The sequence below is a fragment of the Salmo salar genome, chromosome ssa22, assembly GCF_905237065.1.
Source record: "Salmo salar chromosome ssa22, Ssal_v3.1, whole genome shotgun sequence".
Lineage (NCBI taxonomy): Eukaryota > Metazoa > Chordata > Actinopteri > Salmoniformes > Salmonidae > Salmo > Salmo salar.
In genome coordinates, this window is record NC_059463.1 from 7413713 (window position 1) to 7436707 (window position 22995).

A 22995-nucleotide genomic window follows, 5' to 3' on the forward strand; every position below is an offset into this window, starting at 1 on the left:
AATGCCACATATTGCTCATTCTGTGTGTGATTTCCTGCAAGCCAGGAATGTCAGTGTTCTACCATGGCCAGCGAAGAGTCCGGATCTCAATCCCATTGAGCACTGTTGGATTGGAGGGTGAGGGCTAGGGCCATTCCCCCCAGAAATGTCCTGGAACCTGCAGATGCCTTGGTGGGAGAGTGGAGTAATATCTCACAGCAAGAACTGGCAAATCTGGTGCAGTCCATGAGGAGGAGATGCACTGCAGTACTTAATGCAGCTGGTGGCCACACCAGATACTGACTGTTACTTTTGATTTTGACCCCCCCTTTGTTCAGGGACACATTCTATTTCTGTTAGTCACGTCTGTGGAACTTGTTCAGTTTATGTCTCAGTAGTTGAATCTTATGTTCATACAAATATTTAAACATGTTAAGTTGGCTGAAAATAAACACAGTTGACAGGTAGCCTAGCGGTTAAAAGAGTTGGACCATCAATTGAACAGTTGCTGGTTCGAATCCCCAAGCTGACTAGGTGAACATCTGTCTTTACCCTTGAGCAAGGCACTTAAGCCTAATTACTCTGGATAAGACTGTCTGATAAATGAGTAATATGTCAAATTATATTTTGAATCAGGGGAGGATGGAGAAAAATATATAATCTTTATAGTCATAGCACGCTTTGTCTGACCCCTTAGACTCGTGGAAATTAGTCTATATGGATAGGACGAAATTAAAATGTTTCTTACAGGTTAAATAACCAGTGGTGGAAAAATTATCCAATTGTCATACTTGAGTAAAAATACAGATAACTTAATAAAAAGTCCCCCAGTAAAATACTACTTCAGTAAAAGTATAAAAGTATTTGGTTTTAAATATACTTAAATATCAAAAGTAAATGCAATTGCTAAAATACACTTAAGTATGAAAAGTAAAAGTATAAATAATTTCAAATACCTTACATTAAGCAAACCAGACAGCACAATTTTCTTTTCTTACATTTACAGATAGCCACAGGCATGCTCCAACAATCAGACATAATTTACAAACTAAGCATTTGTGTTTTGTGTGTCCACCAGATAAGAAGCAGTAGGGATGACCAGCGATGTTCTCTTGATTAGTGTGTGAACTGGACCATTTTCCTGTCCTGCTAAGCATTCAAAATGTAAAGAGTACTTTTGGGTGTCAGGGAAAATGTATGGAGTAAAAAGTACATACTTTTCATTAGGAATGTAGTGAAGTAAAAGTTGTCAAAAATATAAATTGTTAACTAAAGTAGATACCCCAAAAACGACTTAAATAAAAATACTTTAAGGTACTACTTAAGTACTTTACACCACTGGAAAAAAACATGGTAGCAATTCAAAAGGAACAGTTTGGAGATTATGGTAAAATTATTAGACTAAAAGGTGAGGACACATTTAACCTGACGAGACCGAATCCAAAAACATTACACTGTTGATTCATGTGCATTTTATATTTACTGTACGTTTCACCGCATTTGTTGATAACGAAATCTGAAAATATTCTGGATACATTCAGTAGCATGATAAGAATATTATTGGAAAATGTGGGCTAGGTGCAACAATGGACAAAAAAATGACAGGGGTTTGAGTGAGAGGTGTAACTGGTGTTTCCAATGGCCACACACCTCTCCAAAGTGTGTACAGTTCCTAAGTAATTTCAATGCACTTGTATGACTCATTGTAAATAAGAATTTGTTCTTAACTGACTAGCCTAGTTAAATAAACGTTTTTTAAAAAGTATTCAATTTAAAGATGCTTTTTGAATCCTCCTACAGTAGCTGTGCCATCAAGGAACTAGACCAGGCACACGTGTAGTTGTTTTGTTTGGAACACAGCCCTGCATCCACACCTTTACAAATTATGCCCACCTGACCCAGACTGCAATTTATAATGGAACATTTTGGGATTGCGTAAACAACAATACTTATCCCAAAATGTTCCATTATAAATTGCAATCTGGGTCAGGTGGGCATAATTTGAACGTTTATTTTTTGCCAACATGCCTAGCTAAATTATAAAGTATGATTTTAATTCCCAATTCAGAATATATAATTTTCATAGGCATGGCACGCTTTAAGAGCTATTGAAGATTGAAATCCAAAAATGTATTATTTATAAATCATTTTTTGATATTTGTTTTTAAGTTGTGGATTGTTCTCCATTCAACCCTGATTCAGAATATAACATTTTCATAGTCATTGCAATGCTTGGTTCAATTGCTGTTGACGAGAGAAAACCGAATATCCAATATTGAACTAGATTTACCTTGTGTGTGTGTGTAAGAGAGACCCAAGGGGTCTTTACAGTGAGATAATACAGTACAGCAGGGTTCCCCAACTGGTGGCCGATAGTTTTATTTGGACCCCCAAGTTTTCTGAGCAAAACATAATAAATAAAAACATGTTTGTTTTATAGATTTTTCACTGTTGGACATCTGCTTCAAGAGATTTTAATTTTGGAAATCTGTTGAAGTATTCCCACGCATAATAGAGACGTGATCGTATACAAATGTAAGCAAGGTTTGCAGTCAAATGATCTGTAATTATGTTCTAGTTGTGTAGAGTGTAACACACTACATTACTCAGCACCAAGTAGGCCTATAGGAAGTGTAGTCATTGGTGTGATTTCTAATACCCTCTTTACAGTGATTTTCTCTTTTGAATAGTAGTCTATTCACCGTGGGATGGTAATCTACATAATCTAAAAAAAAATGTAGATTAATAATGGATAAACGTTCCATATTGCTACTGAACTTGAGCAGTGCTGATGGACTGTCAGTCCTAATGCAAGCCATGTTTACAATAGGCAAACTAACGTGACTTAAATGTAGGGGTTGGGTGAAAATAAATGTGTGTGGGGGGAATATTTCTATCCCAACCAATTATTACACCACATTTGACAGTTACTAAAACATGCAATAGGTTACATTGTACTTTAACTACCAGTAGCACTTGGCACAGTGCTACTGGTGAAATCAGTTGCTCACTCAATTGGATTGCCACTTCAAATACTGCTTCAATTGGACAGATATCAAATATACATCCATGTTGCCATGTAAAGGGTGTAAATATTACAGATTGTGTTCTTGCAATGACATGTTTAGTTACACACTGAGCAGGAAAATGGTTTTGTCTCGCCGAGCCATCCTTCTAAATCTCGTCTCCTTGACTTGGTTGTCCGAGACTTACAATTTCATTTTTTGCTTATTCCTACATTAGAGTACTATAAAACAGTACAAAGTGTATATATAAAAACATAGGGGAAAAAAAAGGATCTAAAAACTATACAAAACTGGAATAAAACGGATTATTTCCAAAAACAAAGTGTTGTCAAAATGACTGGCACTGAAAAACATTGTTAGAACGTACACTGGAGTAGACCCACAAAGATGGGGTTACTTTTTGCTCTGTAAGAGTTGAATAACAGTATATTTCCCAAGTTCCAAATAAAGGCATTTAGTTTATAACATGAGAACGCTCCTAAAATCAAACCCCTGTCCATTACTGTGAGTGCGATATAACATTTTCATAACTGCTGGTTTGAAAAATATGATAGAAATGTGTGAGTACTCCCAACCCATCTGCTCTCTTACACAACAGTTGTCAAAACCTTTTCTATTAGTTAACCAAATTGGTGCGAGAATTACATATTATTTTTTTTAACAAGTAAAAAAGTGCTTTGACACCCAGTTCCAGCACCTTGTATCCTTGTCTTGGTGTACAATACTTTAAAAAGTGATTTCATATTTCATAATTGACAATAAATTAAAATAAAGTAACATACAAACAAATGCTCTTTCATTCAAAACATAATTGTCCCAGTATTTAACAAACGACATCGTTGAAGTCGAGTTGATTATCAGTAGAGGAGTTGAAGCATGTGTTTCTGCGCTGGGCTAGAACAAAAATGTGTCACCTCTTCGATGCACCAGAGGACCAAGGTTGAGAAACATTGATGTCGGCCATTTGATGAACTGGTGACCTGATATGGGGTGGGGTGTTTTAAAGGGCAGATCTGGTGTAGTCTGAATTAAACATCTTTACACCACTAACAATTACAGGAGAGCACTGCAAAACAACATACAACCATTTGGTTAAATAATGCCTTGCCTTCACAGTCACACAACCGCTACTTAGAAGGTTCACAAAACAGTGACATCACCCTCGGCGTTCTAAAACTTTGTCATCATTCCTCCGTGTTTTATCAGCCCACAGTCCACAGAGATTCTGAAGCAGATGACATCACTAGAATCCATGGGCTTGGTCACTGGGCTTGGATCCAATGATTCCTTATGAACAGACCATGCATGTCCAGGTAATGTAATGTTGTTAAGTTCACTACAAGGGAGGAACAGGAACGAGTCCCAGTCCTTCAGACTGCTGTAGATGGTGGTGGCTGTGTAGCTCAGCTTTACAGATGGACTGCACTATGCCGTGCAGAGAGCTGACAGCAGGGGGCTCCTCATCACCTGGAGATAACAGACGCACACAATGAAGAGATATTCAACAAATTTCAGAGGCACAACAAACACACAGGACTTCACTAGTGAATAACATTGGTGTTTAATATGAGGGTTTCACCATAAAATATCCTTTACATTGTTTTTACACACTATTTATTTTATTACATCAATATGTCTTTGTTTTAAATGTTTTGGTGCCAAACTGGTGGCAGTCAATAGTTGGAAGAGTTGCAGACTTAATTGAAAATGCCATTGTTGATTAGATGCCTTTTTAATTAGGCAATTTTCTCTTGAACCATTTGGTCTATCCGCTAGAAACTCGTGGACGATTTGGACAAACATTTTTGTTGTTGTTGAAGTTATTCAAGTATAAATGACCGGAGTTACCATAGATTACCTGTTAATTACCAAAATTACATAAGATTCTGGTAACTTTGGTAAATTAACAGTAGTTTTGCAACCCTAAATGGTACTAATGGTGGAATAGAAACAATCAGTGGTGGAAATGAGTGAGGAGTGGATTAAGAAATATTTCTGGTATGATGTCCGTATATGTCTGAAATGATGTCACTGACTCATCTGACTGAATCATCTCAGAATGAGATAATCTCCGATGATTCATTCTTAAATCTGACTCATGGTTCATTATTAGTCCTTTTGTACTTAAATGTGAAAATGTCATATAGCATAATTTTAGGAATAGGGCTTTAAATCTGACTCATTCTCAATTTGACTTATGGTTCATGACCACTTACTATTTTGCAAGTGAAAATGTCATGCATAATTGTAGGCATTTTTAGACATAAAACATCATTGGTCTCTTACCCAGTCCGGAAGAAGATGATTCGCTGTCGGCCAGGGAGGAGAAGTCAGCCTGATCAGGTGACAGGCCCTCCATGAGGGGGATGGACAGCTCAGAAGAGGGCACTGACAAATCATAGATCCCAGAGTCTCGGGGCATTTCTGGGGGACTGGCTGACCCATCTCCAGCCTGGGGAGGGACGACAGGCCTCAGAGACCCCAGACCCAGAGGACCCAAACCAGACGAGGCCCCCGACATGACCCCAGATTCCCCCTGAGAAAAGCTGGAGCTGGAGAGGCTGTTGCCAGGTCCTCCGGGTCTGTCCAGGGAACAGTGGGCCAGGCTGGAAGGGAGAGACGTGAGCAGCACGTTCCTCTTCAGAGTACCCTCGCTTTCTGATGGCAACTTAAATAGAACCTCGTTGAGCGCCAGCCCAGAGTCAAACTTCTCCATGTGAGGCGACGATGATGACAATGACGCTCCGGCACTGTCACGCTGCTTCAGAGACGGTGCCGGTGGAGCGGGTTTCACCTGCCTCTCGAACCAATCTGGCTCCAACGAGATGTGCTGGTGCATGTTGCAGATGGCCACGTATAGAGACCGCCCTGACTTGCTCCGGAAGTAGTTCCTCTTGCTGATGTTGAGCGGCTGCGGCTCGCATTCCGGTAAACTGAGCTGGCGGGAGTGGAGGCGGCCGAACATCTGAGGGAGCTGATCCATGAGCTTGAACTTGGGAGCGAGGCTCAGCATGGTCGGGACGTCGCTCTCGTGGGAGTAGTCGAAGTAGACGGCCATGAAGCGAGACAGGTCCTGGTCTTTCTGGCGCGCCTCACAGAGCTTCTCCGCAATCATGGCCACTGCGACGATGAAGAGCTCTGATCCGTTTGCTGCTGCTGCTGCTGCTGCTCCTCCACCTCCTCCACCAAAAGGAACAATGGACATATAGTAAGTCAGTGACTTTATTGCGTTTATTCTTGATAGTTTGTTAAAATGCATGTACTGGCTGTATATGTATTTATTCAACTGAACATAACCAAAAGGACACCTGGTGTAACTGCCGTTGTTAATTCAGTAGAGGTCGGACAATGTTTTGGACACTTTTGGTTTTCATTTGTCAAACAAATTAAATCAAACAATCATCCCCCCAAAAGATATATGAAATCACCTCTGGCTGGTGATTCCCCCCTGCTGCTCTTCTCTATATAGTACTTGAGGCCCTTGGAGCAGACAGTGATGATGTAGTGAGCCTCATCAATCTGCCGACTCAGCCAGGACATCTGGCCCTCCTTACAGATCTGCAGGTGCTCCCACAGGTCCAGAGTCACCTGGAATAAAAAAAAAAAAAAATAGGAACAGGGGAATGGAATGAGGCGAGGTTAAACTATAATATCACCTCCAGGACTAACAACCAGAGAGAGACGTAGTCAGATTCCGATGGTATATTATCATCATCATCGTTACTATTATTGATTAATATTACAGAATAGTAAACTATTTTTGAGTATTTACTGAGCTAAACGCATCACGTCGGGCTGGTGGACGAGACTATTACTGAGCCGTTCCTATAAAATATGCAGCTACTACTAATTCAACTATGAAGTCACACACTGCATGGGATCCACCAGCAGGTGGCACAAAACACACACTCCTGATTTCCATTTCCAACCCCATCACATTCAATTCTCTGGCCTGAGCCAACCATTAGAGCTAAACTAAGGAGCTATAACCTAGCTACAAAGTTGTGTGCTTGAAGGAGCATTATTTTGGAAGTTTAGTGCCTACCTCACAGCCACAGAAGTCCTGGAGGAAGAAGGCGAAGCTCTGTATGACTGTGAGGTGTTTGGGGCAGTCCTTAGTGGAGTAGCAGACAAACACCTTAGTCCGGGGCCAGGGTCTGTCTGCATTCAGAGCTGTGGTGTGAGACGATGACTCAGAGCTCTCCTCATCCAGATGGGAGTAGATATTCTCTGCACAAATCAAGTTACAACACAATATACAGTATTAATACAATATGAAGACAATGAAGAAAGGTGAAGGGAAATGCATTGGCCTATTGTACTAAACGTCTACTAATGTTTGTAAATGTTGGATACAGATTTTTTTAAAGGTAGATTCAGTAAACAGACAGAATGTAGACTGAGGGACTTTTTTTTTTACAAACCTAAGTCATTGGTAAATCTAAGTGCTGGCGGTAAGAATCATTATGGGTTCGGGGGTGTGTCACATTGGTTTTTGTTGCTATTTTAACAGCCGTTATTATGAGCACAATAGCTGGCGGTGGTGCGAAATGGCTGGGTTTGATGAATAAACAAGTTGTAGGTGTGACGAGGGCTTGGCCAATCAAGGCGTTTCATGGCTTAATACTGCATGCATTCGTCTCCAGTTCTGTAGGTTATTGACGGTATTTGCATTGTCATCAACTTCAATCGCCCGGGGGGGACGGAGTATTCTCATCCTAGTCCATTGTGGGTTGATAAGGCTACTACAGTTTATTAAATAGCACAGGCTACAGTAACGAGTGATAGCAACAGTAAAAAAAAAACAAAAAATGTAAATCCAGTGTTGACAGTCAACATTGTTGTAATTGGCTTCAACGAGTATAGGCCTTTAGGAATCTCCTCAAATAAAAATACTAGGTTCCCGTAAATTCTATTGTATGTGTGAGGCACGTAACGTTCTTAATAGGCAAGAGATACTGTAGCCTGGGCCTACAACTGAGATGGCGTTATAGGCTATAAACAAATGTCAGTCCTATGTTTGAAGGAGCACATCGTTGGTAACGGAACAAGGAGGCGCTCTTCGGAAATGGGATGGATCCTTGCCGAATTGGAGTACGCACTGCAGGTAGTCCTATGTGAATAAATGCAAAAGCGTGTTGGCAAAAGCCATACAACTTGACCATTTAGAAAGCTTTTATGGATAGGCTACTTGGATAAGGATTGTTGTTAAGGATAAGAGACACCTGACGGATTGCTGTTGATCCATCTTTTGTTATAGTAGCCTACTAACTGCTTGTTTTTTTTAATCAAACGAAATGGAAAACAAGCAATTGTTACAGGAAAATATAAATACCAGATTATCTCATCTCTCCTTCCATGATGGGCATATAGCCTAATTATTTTAATTTCTTTAACATACATCCAAAATAATAACAGGAGCTGGCTAAAATAATGTAATAGCCGACAAAAAGGGGATGTCTGTTCACTGTTTTGCAGCTGCCAAACTTCATCTTTTAATAAAAGCTTGGTGATTAAGAATTATTCCAAAGCAGTCTCAAGCCAAACCCTTTATCGATAGTCTTGACTACTTGGCGAATGTAGTGGGCATGACAAAAACAAAAAAACTGACTTCATTGAGAGGAGAGGCTATGCTTTATAATCAAAACAAAACGAGGGAAAAAACATTAGTTTCTTATGTTTCTAAATACGAGGTTTATGGGCACAAAATGCACATCTCTCTTGTTCCATGTGTATATGGGCACTGTACGTCATGGCTGGATAGGCTGCGCTTCCGTTGTCAAAATCCACACCATAACCAACCGCGTTACCGCTAAGACCAGATTTTGGTTGGTCTTAAATATCCCTACCAGCGAATACTGAAATTGGCACTTTGGCGCATGTTTTTAACGACACACCTCAGATATTGCCACCCATCCCCACCTCAGCACAAGTGACTGCTAAGACAAGACTGCTAAATTACCAATCCTGGTGCTAGGGTTTGAAAATAGAAGAGTGACAGCTTTTAACAGGTCAAAAATTGCATTTGACAATTGCACTGGCTTAATACCACCTGCAAATAAAGCCCTGAACGTGAAATGTTTTATTATTATGAATAACGAAAAGTACCTTGTTGTTTCTTCCGGCACATTACAGTGAAGAGTGTAGCGAAGGCAGACATGATGACTAGCGGGACAGTGATGGCCATGGCTCTGATAGGCCCTGCCCACGGGGAGTGGACTGAGACGGACAACAGAAAGACATTTAAATAACAAGCAAATACATTTCCAATGAACTCTAAATGTGCTTTTACTCAGCAAAGTGAACAAAAACACCCGGGAAGACTTGGACAACTCCCCAGTCATCCAGGCTTATGTAATGTGAGTTTAGTAAGAGGGTGTCAGTCCAGAGGCAAGACTGATGTTAGCTAGTAGCAGGCAGCTCACCTTGGCTTACGTGGTACTGGGCCTGTCTTCTGGTAGTGTTGGTGTCATCTCTCAGCTGAAGGACAAAAGATGTATATGGAAGGAAATATATGCGTCAGCTGAGATGGCTTCAGTGGGTTTCTTCATGGTTTATGTCAGTGGTGCGTCCACAATAGCACCTTATTATTCCCTATAGTGCACTACTTTTAACCAGCGCCATGAGAATCATTCTTTACCTCAATCGCATAGGTTCCTGGTATCACATCTTGAAGAACGCATGTTGTTATGGGCAGATGAAACTCCTTTGCAAAAATAGAGTAAAATGGTGCATTATTATTGTGCTGTTTCTGTAGTGATACAATGTCCAGAGCTGAGGAGTCTGACTGAGGGTTTGGAATACTGACATCATAATTGTTCATTTTTTCACCTCTTAACCAATCATATTGTTGATGACCTAAGTAGGTCCTGTTTCTAAACACAGTATGTGAGAGAGAGGGGACCTGAATGAGAGCTACAGCTAGCTAGGAGGGCTTTGGCTTTTATCATTGTTCGAAGACAGAACAAGTAGGGCAGGGCAGCTAGAAGACTTGACTGACAGTAAGAGGAACAGGGGAGATATGATTTTTCTCTTTCTCTCCACAGCTGAAACAATGCATCCTGGATACAAAGTGCTGTCTGTTCTGGCAACATGTGTGAGAGCGAGAGAGAGAATGAGAGCGAGAGAGAGAGTGAGAGAGAGGAGACTCCTCTCCACCAGCCCTGAATAATGATGTTATGTTCTGCTGGGAATATCTTCAGTAACTCAGTGGGTCTGATCAAACACGTCCTTTCAAATGTGATTTGCTTTTGCCAGCCAGATGGACAGGGTTTGCACCTTGACTTTTCTAATGGTTCAATTTCAACAGGTAAACCTAAACAAGCACAGGTCAAGTATTGAAATGATTTAAATACTATTTAAACCGTGGTCTACCTCAGAGTGATTCTGATTATCACTGACTGACTGTGAAAGTAGGATAGCCTATGATGTGTCCCAGGAGGTTACAGGATGTCAGAGAGAGTCCCAGACGGTAGGGGCCCGGTAGAAAGAGGCCGAGGACAAGACACGTCAACATACCATAACCGTACTACACCCTCCTCAATGTCTGGGAAACACATTAGAAGCAGCTCAGGGTCCATATTACAAAAATGTCTCAGAGTGGGAGTGCTTATCTCGGATTTCACCTTTACCTATTAGATATTAATGAATGAGATTATACGGACTTTGGGGCAGATCAGCACTCTTAGCGACACCTTACCAGTAAAAACGATGTGGCCAAATCATAATGTAATCATGCTCTTACCGGTTTGCAGCGTTTAAGTCTGAATGGTCCCTCCTGTCGTAGTTTATAGTACAGGTAGTAGATGGTGAAGCCAAAGGTGGAGGGGGCGTGGTCGAAGACAACATGAAGTTTGGAGCCCAGCTGGGAGATGTTGAGAGTCTTGGGCTTCCAGACTGGTCACAACCACCAGACAAAGACACACAGAGACAGAAAGAGATTAATTGATGTATATGAGCATTATAGGAATTTCTGGTGGTTTCATCCATAAATCATAATTCTTTCATAACATTATTTCAATAAACAGTAGCGGACACAACTCAATTACTATACAATTAGGATATAATATTACTATGTTACACAATATAGTACATGTTAACACAATGCTGTTACGAGAGTAATTACAGTATTAGCAAACAGATATGGGAAACTTGATAACTTACATGGTTTGCAGACCAGGTTGTCTGGGCCCAGTAGAACTTCGCAGGCTGAAAACAAACAAAGACAACAGGAGTCTTCAACAACAGTTATAATACTATTACAATTATTGTTAGCTACAACGCTATCAATAGGGCCAAGAGTTTTCCTCCCGATCAGGTTAAGAAAAACTCCTGTCCTGGCTGTATTGATATTCCAAGTTGGTGGTAGTGACTTAACTCTGAGCTCTAGTTCTAGCCTACAACTAGGGCCTGCAGTTTGAGCTGCATTCCACTTACAGTTTGTGCGCAGGAAGGATGGGGGGAAGAAGCTGTCGTTCATGACGGTGGGGAAGGGAACAACACGGACCATGTAATCTGTCTCAAAGGCCAGGCCAGGGAAGGGCTGTGAGCTCATCTTCTGTCAGGGAATAACAGCGCATACTTCAGGGTAAAAGTCAGCCAGCACTCACAAATTAAGTATTGCTTCGATGTATGATCAGCCGTCAAAAATGGATGCGTTTCGGTCATCAATTCTTTGAACGGCTACGGCACCCAAACACATAACTTGGTAAGACTTGAGCTAAGCTCATTCGCACACCTTACTTCCAGGTGCATGGAAGAAGAAAAACAACTGTTAGCTGAGTCTACGGTGTGACTTACCACAGTCTTGTAGGAGAAGTTGAGTGGTCGTGGGTCTTTGAGGATCATGTGCTGACACTGTTTGCCCTCTGGGTTCTTGTCCTCTAGGTATACTCTGAAGCCCTTCACATGCTCAATACCTGAACAGAATAACACACAATACACACGTTCAATACCTGAATAGAAATATGGACGTTCAATCAGTGACAAAAAAATGCACCCATGTCAGATGACAGCATAACATCACTAACACACCCATGACACTATCCTCAACGTAACACATACAGAAGTTCCTCAATTAAAAGTTGAGTTATACAGCAGTATAGCGTGCGGTATGCTGTGGTACTTTACGTGCTTACCGTTAATGCTTGTTCAAACCACCAGAGGGAATCGTTGAGCACATCTACTCGATCTACTACATCATTTGTCCGCAGCAGTTAGATTATGTATTCCCTTCCCTTGACAAAAAGAAAGATGATCCTGGCCTTTAAGATTTATTTCTGATATTTTAGCTGGATTGATGAATATTACGGTGTTTCCATAATATTAATGAATTTGTGTTTCTATAACAAAATGCATTTTACACTTGCCTATGTAGGCCTATAGCTCACTGTACCTAAAACATCTGTTAATACAAGTCCTTCAAAAATAGAAATATGGGCTGAATATTATATAAAATATTTGTATGGTCAAAGGCCGACAATCGGTCATTTCAATTGAAATGTGACTCATTCAATTCCCGTTCCATTCTCTTGTTGATATGGCTATAGTCCCACTAACAGTCCGTTATGTAATTAAGCTTTCACGTGTTTTTTTTTTTCTGTCTTGGTGCTTGCTTCTTTGCACACATCATTTATGAAAAGAAGCCGATTCTGGCCATTATTACTTAAGTATTTCTGATATTTTAGCTTAATTCATTTGATTCATATTATGGTGTTTATTCCAATAAAAGCAAAAATGCATTTTAGTAGGCCTATAGCTTACTAGGCGAGAACAGGGACAAAAGTTACAGTGCATTCGGAAAGTATTCAGACCCCTTCACTTTTTTCACATTTGGTTACATTACAGCCTTATTCTAAAATTGATTAAATCGTTTAAATTGTCATCAAGCTACACACAATAACCCATAATGACAAAGTAAAAACAGGTTTTTAGAAATGTAGAAAAATCACATTTATATAAGTATTCAGAGTACACAGTACTTTGTTGAAGCACATTTGGCAGCGATTACAGCCCGAGTCTTCTTGGGTATGGCGCTACAATCTTGGCACACCTGTAATTGGGGAGTTTCTCCCATTCTCCTCTGCAGATCCTCTCAAGCTCTGTCAGGTTGGATGGGGAGAGTCGCTACACAGCTATTTTCAAGTCTCTCCAGAGATGCTCGATCAGTTCAAGTCTGGGCTCTGGCTGGGTGACTCAAGGACATTCAGAGACTTGTCCCGAAGCCACTTCTGCGTTGTCTTGGCTGTGTGCTTAGGGTCGTTGTGCTATTGGAAGGTGAACCTTCGCCCCAGTCGGAGGTCCTGAGCAGATTTCCATCAAGAATCTCTCTGTACTTTGCTCCATTCATCTTTCCCTCGGTCCTGACTAGTCTCCCAGTCCCTGCCACTGAAAAACATCCCCACAGCATGATAACGCCACCACCATGCTTCACCGTAGGGATAGTTCCAGGTTTCCTCCAGACGTGTCGCTTGGCATTTAAGCCAAAGAGTTCAATCTTGGTTTCATCAGACCAGAGAATCTTGTTTCTCATAGTCTGGAGTGTCCTTTAGGTACCTTTTGGCAAACTCCAAGCGGGCTGTCATGTAACCTTTTACTGAGGAGTGGCTTTCGTCTGCCCACTCTACCATAAAGGCCTGATTGGTGGAGTGCTGCAGAGGTGGTTGTCCTTCTGGAAGGTTCTCCCATCTCCACAGAGGAACTCTGGAGCGCTGTCAGATTGACCATGGGGTTCTTGGTCTCCTCCCTGACCAAGGCCCTTCTCCACTGATTGCGCAGTTTGGCCAGGCGGCCAGCTCTAGGAAGAGTCTTGGTGGTTCCAAACTTCTTCCATTTAAGAATGATGGAAGCCACTGTGTTCTTTGGGACCTTCAACGCTGCAGAAACATTTTGGTACCCTTTCCTAGATCTGTGCCTTGACACAATCTTGTCTCGAAGCTCTACGGACAATTCCTTCGACCTCATGGCTTGGTTTTTGCTCTGACATGCACTGTCAACTGTGGGACCTTATATAGACACGTCTGTGCCTTTCCAAATCACGTCCAATCAATTGAATTTACCACAGGTGGACTCCAATCAAGTTGTAGAAACATCTCAAGGATGATCAATGGAAACAGGATGCACCTGAGCTCAATTGAGTCTCATAGCAAAGAGTCTGAATACAAATGTAAATAAGCTATTTCAGTTTGCATTCTCTGTTCTCGCTTTGTCATTATGGGGTATTGTGTGTAGATTGATGATGGAAAACATGTATTTAAGCCATTTTAGAATAAGGCTGTAACATAACAAAATGTGGAAAAAGGGAAGGGGTCTGAATACTTTCTGAATGCACTGTAGTTTTGTCTTCCTCTTTCATGACTCAATACGTAGATCACCTTACATGCAATTATTTTTGACTGACAACCAAGCATTGTGTGATTGGATTTAATCTAATAGCACCAAGTTAAAAAGGTGTTTGCACAGATAGAACTTTCATATTTTCCCTTTTTTTATCATAAATTTACTTTAAAAGAAAATCTGACATGCATTGAGTACCAAAAGTATTGGGACAATTACATTTGTGTTGTTGTTTTGGCTCTGTGTGCCAGCACTTTGGATTTGAAATGATTATGGAGGTTAAAGTGCAGACGGTCAGCTTTAATTTGAGGGCATTTTCATCCACATCGAGAGAACCGTATAGACATTTTTGTAAATAGTACCGCCAACAGTAGGTGACCAAAAGTATTGGGAAAATTCACTTATATGTGTATTAAAGTAGGAACAAGTTTTGATTACGGGGGGTGATGTGTGATTCATTCCGTACTTTCCATAATAATGGTAGCATCCACACTAATGTCGAAGTGTATAGCAACATATCATATTCTTATATACAATAAAAGTGACTCAAATGACACAATACATTATTTACCATTCAATTATTTTGGGCACAAAATAATCTGGGTTCAAGCTTGATGAATATGGGACCAAATACTAAACCTATGACTACTTTAACATACAGTAGAAGTCAGACGTTTACATACACCTTAGCCAAATACATTTACACTCAGTTTTTCACAATTCCTGACATTTAATCCAAGTAGAAATTCCCTGTTTTAGGACCACCACTTTATATTAAGAATGTGAAATGTCAAGGAAATGAAATATTAGAGAGAATGACTTCATCTTTTATTTCTTTCGTCACATTCCCAGTGGGTCAGAAGTCCACATACACTCAATTGGTATTTGGTAGCCTTGCCTTTAAATTGTTTAACTTGGGTCAAACGTTTCAGGTAGCCTTCCACAAGCTTCCCACAATTTTGGGGTGAATTTTGGCCCATTCCTCCTGAAAGAGCTGGTGTAACAGTCAGGTTTGTAGGCCTCCTTGCACACACACACACACACACTTTTTCAGTTCTGCCCACACCTTTTCTATAGGATTGAGGTCAGGGCTTTGTGATGGCCACTCCAACACCTTGGCTTTGTTGTCCTTAAGCCATTTTGCCACTACTTTGGAAGTATGCTTGGGGTCAATGTCCATTTGGGAGACCCATTTGCGACCAAGCATCAACTTTCTGACTGACGTCGTGAGATGTTGCTTCAATATATCCAGATAATTTTCCTACCTCATGATGCCATCTATTTTGTGAAGTGCACCAGTCCTTCCTGCAGCAAAGCACCCCCACAACATGATGCTGCCACCACCCGTGTTTCACGGTTGGGATGGTGTTCTTTGGCTTGCAATCCTTCCCCTTTTTCCTTCAAACATAACAATGGTCATTATGACCAAACAGTTCTATTTTTGTTTCATCAGACCAGAGGACATTTCTCCAAAAAGTACGATCTTTGTCCCCATGTCCAGGTGCAAACCGTAGTTTGGCTTTTTTATGTCGGTTTGGAGCAGTGGCTTCTTCCTTGCTGAGCGGCCTTTCAGGTTATGTCGATATAAGACCCGTTTTACTGTGGATATAGATACTTTTGTACCTGTGTTCTCCAGCATCTTCACAAGGTCCTTTGTTGTTGGGATTGATTTACACTTTTCACACCAAAATACGTTCATCTCTAGGAGACAGAACACGTCTCCTTCCTGAGCGATATGACGGCTGCATGGTCCCATTGTGTTTATACTTGCGTACTATTGCTCCCATGGATGAACCAGACTTGTGGAGGTCTACAAAACATTTTCGGAGGTCTTGGATGATTTCTTTTGATTTTCCCATGATGTCAAGCAAAGAGGCACTGAGTTTGAAGGTAGGCCTTGAAATACATCCACAGGTACACCTCCAATTGACTTAAATGATGTCAATTAGCGTACCAGAAGCTTCTAAAGACATAATTTTCCAAGCTGTTTAACCTGTTGGGGATAGGGGGCAGTATTTGCACGGCCGGATAAAAAAACGTACCCGATTTAATCTGGTTACTACTCCTGCCCAGTAACTAGAATATGCATATAATTGTTTGATTTGGATAGAAAACACCCTAAAGTTTCTAAAACTGTTTGAATGGTGTCTGAGTATAACAGAACTCATATGGCAGGCCAAAACCTGAGAAGATTCCAAACAGGAAGCGCCCTCTCTGACCATTTCTTGGCCTTCTTTGTCATCTCTTTCCAAAACAGAGGATCTCTGCTGTAACGTGACACTTTCTAAGGCTCCCATAGGCTCTCAGAAGGCGCCAGAACGTTGAATGATGATGACTGCAGTTACTGGCTGAAAAACAGTAGGGCTTTTGGTAAGTGGTCGATCTGAGAACAATGAGACGGGTGCGCGCGTGCACGTGAAGAGTCCATGTTACTTTTTCAGTCTTTGAACGAAAACAACGACTCTGTCGGAATATTATCACTATTTTACGAGAAAAAAACAGCGTTTGACATGCTTCGAAGTACGGTAATGGAATATTTTGACATTTTTTGTCACGATATGCGCCGGCGTGTCACCCTTCGGGATAGTGTCTTGAACGCACGAACAAAATGCCGCTATTTGGATATAACTATGGATTATTTGGAACCAAACCAACATTTGTTATTGAAGTAGAAGTCCTGGGAGTGCATTCTGACGAAGAACAGCAAAGGTAATCCAATTTTTCTTATAGTAAATCTGAGTTTGGTGAGTACCAAACTTGGTGGGTGTCAAAATAGCTAGCCTGTGATGGCCGGGCTATCTACTCAGAATATTGCAAAATGTGCTTTCACCGAAAAGCTATTTTTAAAAAAACACCGCGATTGCATAAAGGAGTTCTGTATCTATAATTCTTAAAATAATTATGTTTTTTGTGAACGTTTATCGTGAGTAATTTAGTAAATTCACCGGAAGTGTTCGGTGGGAATGCTAGTCACATGCTAATGTAAAAAGCTGTTTTTTGATATAAATATGAACTTGATTGAACAAAACATGCATGTATTGTATAACATAATGTCCTAGGAGTGTCATCTGATGAAGATCATCAAAGGTTAGTGCTGCATTTGGCTGTGGTTTTGGTTTTTGTGACATTATATGCTAGCTTGAAAAATGGGTGTCTGATTATTTCTGGCTGGGTACTCTGCTGACATAATCTAATGTTTTGCTTTCGTTGTAAAGCCTTTTTGAAATCGGACAGTGTGGTTAGATTAACGAGAGTCTTGTCTTTAAAATGGTGTAAAATAGTCATATGTTTGAGAAATTGAAGTAATAGCATTTCTAAGGTATTTGAATATCGCGCCACGGGATTCCACTGGCTGTTGACTAGGGTGGGACGTTTCCCAGAGAGGTTAATTTCAAGGCACAGTCAAATTGGTGTATGTAAACTTCTGACCCACTGGAATTGTGATACAGTGAATAAGTGAAGAAATCTGTCTGTAAACAATTGTTGGAATCGTATGGAATCGAATTGTATCATGCTCAAAGTAGACTGTAGTTTGTTAACAAGAAATTTGTGGAGTGGTTGAAAAACGAGTTTTAATGACTCCAACTTAAGTGTATGTAACCCTCCGACTTCAACTGTGTGATATACATCAAATTTGTCCCAATACTTTGGTCCCCTAAAATGGAGGGACTATGTACAAAAAGTGCTGTAATTTCTAAACAGTTCACCCGATATGAATGAAAATACCCTAAAATGCAAGCTGACAGGCTGCACTTAAGCCTCAGTCATTGTATCATTTCAAATTAAAAGTCCTGGATTACAGAGCCAAAACAACAGAAAATCTGTCACTGGCCCAATACTTTAGGAGCTCACTGTATCTCACATGTAAAGGACCATCTAAATATTGCAACTATGTGAATAACACTTTTTTTTTAGCAAACATGTCAGATAAAATCCAAGGTCACAATATGTCCTCTACCGTTAGCAACTGTAATTGAATTTCTAGGATAACTTCCATAAAGCACAAAGAAACAATATTAACTGGGGCCCAAAACAATTTATAAAAACATGGCCAAACATGACCAAAGTACAAATATTGTGAGGAAACCTTTTAAGATGCTGTAAATCCTAATCATGAAGCGGATGTTGTTTGTGAAGTTAGTAGGAGTCCACACACATTAGCTAGTCACACTCACACACGCTTGAGGTAAGGGCATAGTATCAAACATGTTTTTATGAGACCATAATTTGAGCTGGCAGGAGAGAGAGGCTGTGCCCTGGCAGAGGACCACACCTTGGTTCAAAGACCATTTGAAATTTAAAATAATTTGAGTGTTTGTTTTATCCTTTCTGGAGTACCAAGTGGGCAGGATTTGCACTTTTAGAACTTCTCTATTGGTTCATAGCAACAGGCAAGCTCAAGCAAGCACAGCTAAGCATTTGAAATATATTTTTAATAGTATTTGAATCCAGGTATGCAGAGGACAAGAGGGAGGGTGTCTGCGTGCCAAGGAAGTATTCCCGTGCCCTTCAAAGTGTGCCAGCGCACCTCCCACGTTAATTACATTTCTGCCTTATCAGTCCAAGGCATCAGCAGAGGCAGAAAACACACATTCCCTGTGGCTTCTATTACCACTGTGGGGAGCGGAGGCTCTGTGTGTGTGTGTGTGCACGCTTAGGAGCTGAAAGAGCCTCCTCTTTGTGGTGGTGGTAACTCTACACCACCTCCACTCCGTCCTTTACCTCTTCTACCTCTACCGCCACACAGATACCATCAGCCTCACTGTCAACACGTCAGACACAGAGGAGAGGGAAACTGGAAGGAAAAAGCTGTCACAGGTTGGGCTGTCTTTCGGCGTGTTTCCCCCCCCCGGCGTCAGTAGCTTCAGCTCTCTAACTACTCTCTAACTGCCCTTTTAGTTTATTTTTCCTGCTTCTTTCTTTAACCCTCTACCTGAGCAGTGGTGCCCCTGTCTTAGGGATTAACCCCTGGTGAATAACAGGCTACATTGTCCTGAGGATCAGCCATGGCTTCAGCAGTGCCTCAGTTGACGGAAGAAGCGGAAGCCTCCCTTTCTCGCAGTCTTGCTCTCTCTGTCACACACATGCACATATAGCATGCAAACAGAGACACTTAACCTGTTAGGGCTAGGGGGCAGTATTGACACGGCCGGATAAAAAACGTACCCGATTTAATCTGGTTACTACTCCTGCCCAGTAACTAGAATATGCATATAATTATTGGCTTTGGATAGAAAACACCCTAAAGTTTCTAAAACTGTTTGAATGGTGTCTGTGAGTATAACAGAACTCAAATGGCAGGCCAAAACCTGAGAAGATTCCATGCAGGAAGTGGCCTGTCTGAGAAGTTGTGTTTCATCTTGGCTCTTTTTATTGAAGACTGAGGATCTTTGCTCTAACGTGACACTTCCTACGGCTCCCATAGGCTCTCAGAGCCCGGGAAAAAGCTGAACGATATCGAGGCAGGCTCTGGCTGAAACACATTATCGCTTTTGGCAAGTGGCCGATCAGAGTACTATGGGCTTTGGCGCGTGCCCGAGTCGACCGAATGCTGTATTTTCTTTCATCCGTTTACCTAAACGCAGATTGCCGGTCGGAATATTATCGCTTTTTTATGAGAAAAATGGCATAAAAATTGATTTTAAACAGCGGTTGACATGCTTCGAAGTACGGTAATGGAATATTTACCATTTTTTTGTCACGAATTGCGCCATGCTCGTCACCCTTATTTACCCTTTCGGATAGTGTCTTGAACGCACGAACAAAACGCCGCTGTTTGGATATAACTATGGATTATTTTGAACCAAACCAACATTTGTTATTGAAGTAGAAGTCCTGGGAGTGCATTCTGACGAAGACAGCAAAGGTAATAACATTTTTCTTATAGTAAATCTGACTTTGGTGAGTGCTAAATTTGCTGGGTGTCTAAATAGCTAGCCCTGTGATGCCGGGCTATCTACTGAGAATATTGCAAAATGTGCTTTCACCGAAAAGCTATTTTAAAATCGGACATATCGAGTGCATAGAGGAGTTCTGTATCTATAATTCTTAAAATAATTGTTATGCTTTTTGTGAACGTTTATCGTGAGTAATTTAGTAAATTCACCGGCAGTGTTCGGTGGGAATGCTAGTCACATGCTAATGTAAAAAGCTGGTTTTTGATATAAATATGAATTTGATTGAACAAAACATGCATGTATTGTATAACATAATGTCCTAGGGTTGTCATCTGATGAAGATCAAAGGTTAGTGCTGCATTTAGCTGTGGTTTGGGTTTATGTGACATTATATGCTAGCTTGAAAAATGGGTGTCTGATTATTTCTGGCTGGGTACTCTGCTGACATAATCTAATGTTTTGCTTTCGTTGTAAAGCCTTTTTGAAATCGGACAGTGTGGTTAGATTAACGAGAGTCTTGTCTTTAAAATAGTGTAAAATAGTCATATGTTTGAAAAATTGAAGTTTTCGCATTTTTGAGGTTTTTGAATAACGCGCCACGGGATTACACTGGCTGTTACGTAGGTGGGACGATTTGGTGCCACCTACCCTAGAGAGGTTAAGACAAACACACACAGTGCTTGCGCGCGCACACACACACACACACACACACACACACACACACACACACACACACACACACACCCTCGTTGTGGTGTAAGATATGGATCCCTTCCTCCCCTCTGAGGGCCAGATCTGTGACTGTCAGGGTAGCAGAGTAAGCCTACTGGGGGGGGGGAAGGTAAACTGCCCTGGGTCTTTGATCAGGACAGGCCCAACAACACAGCACGGGGCTTTGAAGATGAGCCTTTTCTTTACCCTTCTCTTCTCTGTTCCCAAACCTCTTACCTCTACAAATGACTCTTTGGCCTGAGATACTGAAGATAAACGACTCCTGTGTGCAACCAGGTGTAGGAAGCACACGTGTCTTCCCGCACACATACCGAGGTTTTAAAATGTTTGTGTCTCCCAGATGTAATATAATCTACCCAAAACAATCTTGATTTTAAACAATTCAAAGTAGGTCAACCACTAAGTTCTGGATACGGATTTCCGCTCACTAGGAGTGACTGCTCAAATCTAACCTCAGACACTGGATTCGATTTTGCCTGTTGATCTAGTCTGTATAATGACTATTTTATCATATGGAAGAATTTAAAATGCGTAGGGCATATGGTTCATACCTAGAGGGCTGGTCATCCAGTGGACCACCACAGCAGCCTGGCTGTCACAGGAGAGGTGGCTGAATGTCATATTGTTCACCCCATGGATGGCATGCTTCCCCAATGGACTCCAGTTCACAGAGCAGTCTGGCGGAGTAGAACAGAGGAGACGATAAGAAAGAGGATATCAGAGTTAGAGTATGCTAATGATGGAGAGGTTGTTGATTTTTTTTAAAGTCAAAACAACCTTACTGTCACAATTAAACTTGTTTACAGTGTTTAGAGTCCTAAAATTAGACTCTCTCTTCTACCGCACAGAGAACCACCCCCAAAATCACACCTTAAAAAGAGAAGAAAGAGGATGGATCACAGAGCGTGGTTAAGATGGGAAGCTCAGAACAGGGCTCCCTGGATGAAGACTGATGGACGGGTGAGTGGGTGAGATTCTCTCTGAGCCAAGCCTGGGGACAAGAATGTGCAGCCATGCAAGGAGCTGTCCTCTCCTCTCCCATCTCTTTTGACTATGATCCCCATGTCCTCTCAGGTAGAGGTAGAGGAAGAGGAGCAGTGGGCTGTGTCACACGCCCCCTGGCTCTGAGCTGCAGTCGATTGTGATGCTAAACCAGAGAGGGGCTTTTCAGAAAAGCTGTTCCCTCTGACAGTCATGGATAATAGCAGCTGACTGCTGGGGAGAATTTTTTATTTATTTTTTTAAATCAGGATTTGTTACAGGAGAGAAAACGTTGACTTCTCGAGATATTAACTTCTAGTTGGTGGAGGGTCTGAGACAGAATTGGCAACTTGAGGTGGTAAAATGTCAACTTTAGTATGGAATGGAAAGGGCAGGCAGTTCTCATGCAAGGCCATGTGAAATAGTGAACACATTGAGAGCGATAGCGAGAGAGAAGAAGAAAGGACTCACTGTCTGTTCGGAATGTGACCCCTCGCTTCCGACCATTCTCGTCAGAACTTGACTGGACCTGGAGCCCCTGCAAGAAAGAAAGATGGTGAAACCACAAGGACAACTGGCAGACAGTAATACATACCAATACAACACAACCACCTCATGTTGCCGATGCTCAGACGGACAGGCTGTAGCCTCACAGGAATGCGAAGAAAATCAGCCTGCTTAAATGAACAATAATCCATAGAATTACGTACTTACATGAAATATTTGATCTGTATACAATAACCCAGCAGTTGGAATACTGTTGTATTGACAGCCAAACTGAAAGTAAGAGGGGCAATTCCACGTTAATGGAATTACGGCGAGGACTCTAGATTTTTCACTTTAAAAATGTACTCCAAAAGAAAAACTTAAGGTTACTTGAGTGACCACAGTTCTCTTAAATTATGAGTGAGACATCTTACAGCGGGATTCACCAGAATCTCCTAAGTAGCTTGAAGAACCAAAATCATACACGTCTGTCGGAGACAGTGGCGAATGGCGAATGAGGAAGCCCCTACCTTCATTCATCGAGCAAACCAAACTTCCTC

The 22995-nt window shown here is 41.3% G+C and overlaps 1 protein-coding gene across 6 annotated transcripts in view; it reads right to left on the reverse strand.

Moving 5' to 3' along the window:
- Positions 1-2333: 2333 nt before the first annotated feature.
- Positions 2334-22995, reverse strand: part of il17rd (interleukin 17 receptor D) — a 56875-nt gene continuing 36213 nt past the window's right edge. Inside the window, exons 2-14 of one of the 6 annotated variants that reach the window (XM_045705188.1) lie at positions 22421-22487; positions 21520-21645; positions 11805-11923; positions 11442-11559; positions 11169-11213; positions 10750-10901; positions 9646-9711; positions 9431-9485; positions 9114-9224; positions 7051-7235; positions 6434-6593; positions 5292-6188; positions 2334-4472 (exon numbers count right to left, since the gene is read on the reverse strand). In XM_045705188.1, the coding sequence (XP_045561144.1) occupies positions 4342-4472; positions 5292-6188; positions 6434-6593; positions 7051-7235; positions 9114-9224; positions 9431-9485; positions 9646-9711; positions 10750-10901; positions 11169-11213; positions 11442-11559; positions 11805-11923; positions 21520-21645; positions 22421-22487 (2232 nt within the window). In that variant the 3' untranslated portion in view covers positions 2334-4341. Of the gene's footprint in view, positions 4473-5291; positions 6189-6433; positions 6594-7050; positions 7236-9113; positions 9225-9430; positions 9486-9645; positions 9712-10749; positions 10902-11168; positions 11214-11441; positions 11563-11804; positions 11924-12142; positions 12258-21519; positions 21646-22420; positions 22488-22995 lie in introns of those variants that run through there. The other 5 variants (XM_045705190.1, XM_045705189.1, XM_045705187.1 and 2 more) reach the window with 5 other exon arrangements.